At 48.4% G+C, this 6,006-nt stretch overlaps 1 protein-coding gene across 1 annotated transcript; it reads left to right on the plus strand.

The window, feature by feature from the left end:
- The first annotated feature begins 5,196 nt into the window (after nucleotides 1-5,196).
- Nucleotides 5,197-5,613, plus strand: LOC146907555 (uncharacterized). The gene has a single exon (XM_085729124.1). It carries the CDS (start codon nucleotides 5,197-5,199, stop codon nucleotides 5,611-5,613), a length of 417 nt encoding a protein of 138 aa, XP_085585250.1.
- Nucleotides 5,614-6,006: the final 393 nt, after the last annotated feature.

The raw sequence follows: 6,006 nt of genomic DNA on the forward strand, positions 1-6,006 counted from the left end.
CTTTCCATTTTCTTATGAAATATAAACTATCTTTTTTCAATTCTATCATCTAATTTGGACCGTCATGATATTCCTAGGGTCTTAGGAGGCCTCCCGAAGGACTCCAAGACCTCCTTAAGGGGCGAAAGACCTCTAGAAGGGCATGAGCGCCCTCCAAAAGGACCCCTAGGCCCTGGCGCGTTCTGCTAGGGGCGCCGACCTATCGGTCTTCTAGAAACCGCCTAAGATTTACATAAATACGTGAATACCCCTATTGCTTGGAAACCAAGTAACCAAAGCCCAAGCCCAAGGAAGGCTATAAATACCACTCTTGGGATCATTCCCAAGGCATCTAATCATCAAGCCAAAAACCCTAATATACGATTCCTAACCCTAGAATCCTTACCGTACTTTTTAACAAGTACAGTTGGCGCCGTCTGTGGGGAAAGGTAAAACTAGCCTTGACCACGTTTCCGAATTGCAAATCGTGATTCGGGAAACCTAATACTAGACCTCTGAATCGTAGAACCCCTTCACGATTTGGAAACCCCTCCCTTTTTCAAACAAACCTAGATCGCACCTCACATACGATTTAGAGAAAAGCCTCTCCTCATGGCAACACAGGAAGAGTTGGAGTCCATGCGAACCCAACTCGCCCAGCTGCAAGATCGAAACGATGCCCTACAAGCTTCGATGGAGAACATTCAACAGAAACAGCTAGAGGAAAAGGAGGAGTCGAATCAGGGCGAGATGGACGATCCCGAACCACAACCTCTGTCCGCCGAAATCTGGGACGCGCCAGTCCCAGAGAACTTCAAACCTCCTCACCTCTCCGTTTTCGACGGCAAGAGTGATCCCATGGAACACGTTACGGCCTTCAACACTCGGATGGCCGTAGTCGGAGCTCCAGACTCCCTCAAGTGCAAACTACTGGCGGGTACTTTTTTCGACGCCGCCCTACGGTGGTACATGAGCCTTCCGCGATTCTCCATCCTCAGTTATCAAGACATGACCAGGAAACTTACCCAGCAGTTCTCCGCCAGCCGCCACCGCAAAGTTTCAGCAACCAGCCTGTTTAACGTACGCCAGGGACACAACGAATCCCTCAGGGACTATTTAGCCAGGTTCAACGACACAACCATAAAGGTGACCAACCCTAACCAAGAAGTGTTCGTAGGAGCTTTCCAGAACGGTCTAAGAGCATGACAATTCAACGAGTCCCTGGCCCAGAAGCCCGCCGACTCCATGGAAGAAATCATGGCCAGGGCGGAATGCTACATCAAAGGTGAAGAGAGTAACGCTGAGAAGAAAGCAAGAGACGCAAGGGAACGTGCGCCCAACAATTCAGAGCGGCGTCCTTACCCACCGCCCGGCGGTAGGGACCGCGCCCCCTACAGAGGAGCTGACAAACGACCTTTCAATCCCTACTATCGCAAGCCGAACTTGGAGAACTTCACCCCCTTGAACACAAAGCCAGAGCGCATCATGAAAGAAATCTACGAAACAAAACTGATCCCAGAGCCGCCTCCGACACAACGCACCACCATGGGGGAAGACAGGGACAAGTGGTGCAAATATCACAAACTAAGGGGCCATGACACCGACTCGTGCATACATCTTCACCGCGAAATTGAGAAACTGATCCAGAGCGGAAAATTACGGGGATACGCGCGGGACAGAAGGGACGAAAGGCCAAAGGCGAGCAAGAAGGAAGAAGTCGTCGAAGAAAAAAGGCACACACTGAACACTATATCCGGCGGTTTCGCCGGAGGGGGCGAGTCGAGTTCATCCCGGAAGAAGTACGTGCGCCAGGTGATGCTGTGCCAAGAGTATGAGGAGCATGATCAGCAGCGCGTGCCCGACATTTCCTCTTCAGCCAGAGATTACCGAGACGTTGTGCCACACGATGATGACCCTATGGTCATCACCCTGTAGATCTTTAACTGGGATGTGAAGAGAGTCTTAATAGACCCAGGCAGCTCGGCCGATATACTGTACTATGACACCTTCGATCGAATGGGTTTAGATCCGGAACAACTACAACCTTTCAAAGGGATGCTGGCAGGATTTACGGGCGAGCAGGTTCATGTAAGGGGCTATATCACCCTAAAAACAACTTTCGGAAGTGGTTCTCACGCCAAAACCATTCGCGTCAGGTACCTTGTGATCAACGCGCCTAGTTCTTACAATATTATCATAGGGCGGCCATCTTTCAATCTCCTGGGAGCATTCTTGTCCACTAAATTCTTGGTGATGAAATATCCGTTGAATGATGGGAAAGTCGGCACCATCCGAGGGGATCAGAAAATTGCTAGAGAATGTTACCACAATAGTTTGCGCCTGCAGAAAGCAAAGAAGAAGCCCAGTAATGAGTTAACACACGAGGTTAACATGATCGACCTAGACCCCAGGGAGGATTTTCAACAAGAACGTCTGGAGCCCACCGAAGACTTAAAGGAAATCTCTATTGGACCAGAAACTCATCATACCACGAAGATTGGTACGTCCCTAAGCCTTGGGGAAGAAACCGCCCTGATAAACTTACTGCGAAGGAATCTGGATCTCTTTGCCTGGAGCCCATCTGAAATGCCAGGAATGGATCCTGACGTAGCATGCCACCATTTGTCAATAAAACCCGGCGTAAAACCAGTTGTTCAGCGAAAAAGGAAAATGGGCGAAGAAAGAAGGAAAGCTGTAGACGACGAGGTAAAAAAGTTGGTAGACGCCCGCTTCATAAGTGAAATAAAGTACCCTACCTGGTTGGCCAATACGGTCCTCGTAAAGAAAGCTAACGGGAAGTGGAGAATGTGCGTAGATTACACTGACCTAAACATGGCATGTCCTAAAGACCCTTATCCCCTCCCCAACATTGATCACCTGATCGACAACGCCTCTGGATACAAAACCCTGAGTTTTATGGACGCTTATTCCGGCTACAACCAGATACGTATGGACCCCCTGGACGCTCCCAAAACGGCGTTCATGACCAACACGAAGAACTATCACTATGAGGTCATGTCTTTTGGCCTCAAGAACGCAGGCGCCACTTTCCAACGATCCATGGACACAGCCTTTTCTCAGCAGATAGGGCGCAATCTAGAAGTGTATATTGATGATCTAGTAGCAAAAACAAAAGAAGGGCGTGATCACGCAGACGACCTCGAAGAAATTCTGAGCCAGGTTCGGAAATACAGAATTCGTTTGAATCCAGCAAAGTGTTCCTTCGGAGTACAGGCGGGAAAATTTTTAGGTTTCCTCTTAACCAGAAGAGGCATTGAAGCAAACCCCGAAAAGTGTCAGGCGATCATCAACATGAGAAGCCCTTCATGCATCAAAGAAGTACAACAACTCACAGGAAGATTAGCAGCATTATCTCGTTTTTTATCCTGCGCCGGAGACAAGGCTTTCTCTTTCTTCGCTTCCATCAAGAAGAAGGAAAAATTTGAGTGGACGCCGGAATGTGAGGAGGCTTTTCAGCAGATAAAGAGTTTTCTGTCAAACCCGCCTGTTCTCAAAAGACCAACTTCAGGCGCCGTCTTATTCTTATACTTGGCGGTCTCTGAAAACGCCATGAGCTCAGTCTTGGTAGAAGAATCAGAAGCAGGAGAACAACCAATTTACTTCGTTAGCAGGGTGCTTAAAGGCGCAGAGTTACGATATCAGAAGATAGAGCGACTAGCACTAGCCGTAGTAACAACGGCGAGGAAGCTACGACCGTTCTTCCAGAGCCACAAGATTGTCGTGAAATCCGATTACCCCATCAAGCAAGTGCTTGGGAAGCCAGACTTGGCAGGAAGAATGGTAGCACGGTCCGTTGAACTGTCTGAGTACGACGTACAATTTGTCCCTCGAGGAAGCATCAAGTCTCAAGTCTTGGCGGATTTCGTCGTAGAGCTCTCCTCGCCGGTTCAGGAAAAGGCCCCTTTCGTATGGCTTCTGTCTGGAGACGGTTCTTCCAACTTAAAGGGCAGCGGAGCAGGCGTGATCTTGGAAGGACCAGACAACATTCTCATAGAACAATCCCTCAGGTTCGAATTCAAGGCGAGCAACAACCAAGCTGAATACGAAGCATTGATCGCCGGCATGACTCTGGCCCAGGAAATGGGGGCTGAAAATTTAAAAGCTAAGAGTGACTCCCAACTCATAACAAGTCAGATCTCGGGCGAATATCAGACAAAGGACGCCCAACTTTCCAGATATCTAGCTAAGGTACAGCACCTCGCCAAACACTTCGCATTCTTCGAAGCAATTTACGTGCCGCGAGATGAAAACTCCAGGGCAGATTTATTGGCAAAGCTCGCCAGCACCAAACGACCCGGGAATAACAGGACCGTTATCCAGGAGGTAGTCGCTGCTCCCAGCACGAAGATTGAAGAAGTTCATCACATCACCGAAAGCAAAGAAGGCTTGATGGAACCATTACTGAGGTACCTGACCGGTTCGTTCACGCCCACCAATAGCGAGAAAGAACAAACGGTCAAGAGGCGAGCTTCAAAATTTATCATAGTTTCCGGCAAGTTATATAAGCGTGGACGAACGACTCCTTTATTACGCTGCCTAGGCGAGGATGAGACTCACCTAGTCCTTCTGGAGGTACACGAGGGAGTGTGTGGAAGCCATATCGGAGGCCGCGCCTTAGCCGCAAAACTTCTTCGAGCTGGATATTTCTGGCCCACCATGCTTCAAGACAGCTCCGATTTCGTCAAAAAGTGTGACAAATGTCAAAGATTTTCAGATAAGCAGCACGCCCTAGCTCAAGAGTTGACTTCTGTTTATTCTCCGTGGCCTTTCCACAAGTGGGCAGTTGACATCGTCGGCCCATTTCCTCTTGCACCAGGACAACTTAAGTTCCTCATAGTCGGAGTAGACTATTTCACCAAGTGGATTGAAGCAGAAGCAGTCGCCAAAATAACAGCGGAAAGAGTCAAGAAGTTTTATTGGAAAAAGATCATATGCCATTTTGGCCTTCCGAAATGCATAGTGTCAGACAATGGGACTCAGTTCTCAAGCTCAACAGTGATCGATTTCTGCAAGCACTTAGGAATACAAACGAAATTCGTCTCTGTAATCCACCCACAAGCCAACGGACAAGCTGAATCCGCTAACAAAGTTATCCTCAACGGAATCAAAAAGAAGCTAGAAGCCGCCAAAAGTCTCTGGGCAGAGTAACTCCATGAGGTACTATGGTCTTATCACACGACCCCCCACTCTACAACAATGGAAACGCCATTCACAATGGTGTATGGTACGGACGCCATGCTCCCAGTAGAAATAGATACTCCCACTTGGCGACGAGAGTTCTTTTCTGAAGAAGCAAATAAAGTAGGTTTGGCGGTCAGCATGGATGTCATTGATGAAGTCAGAGAACAAGCCCACATCAGGGAGTTCGCCGCCAAACAGAGAGCAGCTCGCCGCTACAACTCCAAGGTAGTGCCCAGAGAAATGAAGGAAGGCGACCTGGTTTTAAAGCAAGTTGTCGCCCCAACCAGGATTGGAAAACTTTTCCCAAACTGGGAGGGACCATATAGATTACGGGAGAAGTGCAGTCACGGAGCATACAAATTGGAAGAACTAAGTGGAGAGGCAGTGCCTCGTACCTGGAACGTGGCAAATCTAAGACACTACTATAGTTAATTTTCTGTTATTTATATTCCTATCACTAGTATTTCCAACAATAAAGATGTATGCAGATGCAACACCAGAATGTTATTAATATTACAGGGTTTAGGTAGCACTCTTTTCCCCTGCAAGGGCAGGGGTTTTTAACGAGGCGCCTACTCCTTTCATATATGTTGTCTACTCGCCCTCGTTTATTTTCCATTACAGATAAAACTTCGTTGCCCACAAGAATTGAAGAGAGGTCCAAAGGACCTGCGAGCCCGTCAACCTTTAAGCAAGGCTCTGAAGGGTCTCGCCAAGTCGAAATAGTCAACCTTTAAGCAAGGCTCTGGAAAATTGAAGAGAGGTCCAAAGGACCTGCGAGCCCGTCAACCTTTAAGCAAGGCTCTGAAGGGTCTCGCCAAGTCG

Source organism: Medicago sativa, chromosome 7 (genome assembly GCF_051527215.1).
Source record: "Medicago sativa cultivar Bolivia chromosome 7, Bolivia_mono, whole genome shotgun sequence".
NCBI classification, from domain to species: domain Eukaryota; kingdom Viridiplantae; phylum Streptophyta; class Magnoliopsida; order Fabales; family Fabaceae; genus Medicago; species Medicago sativa.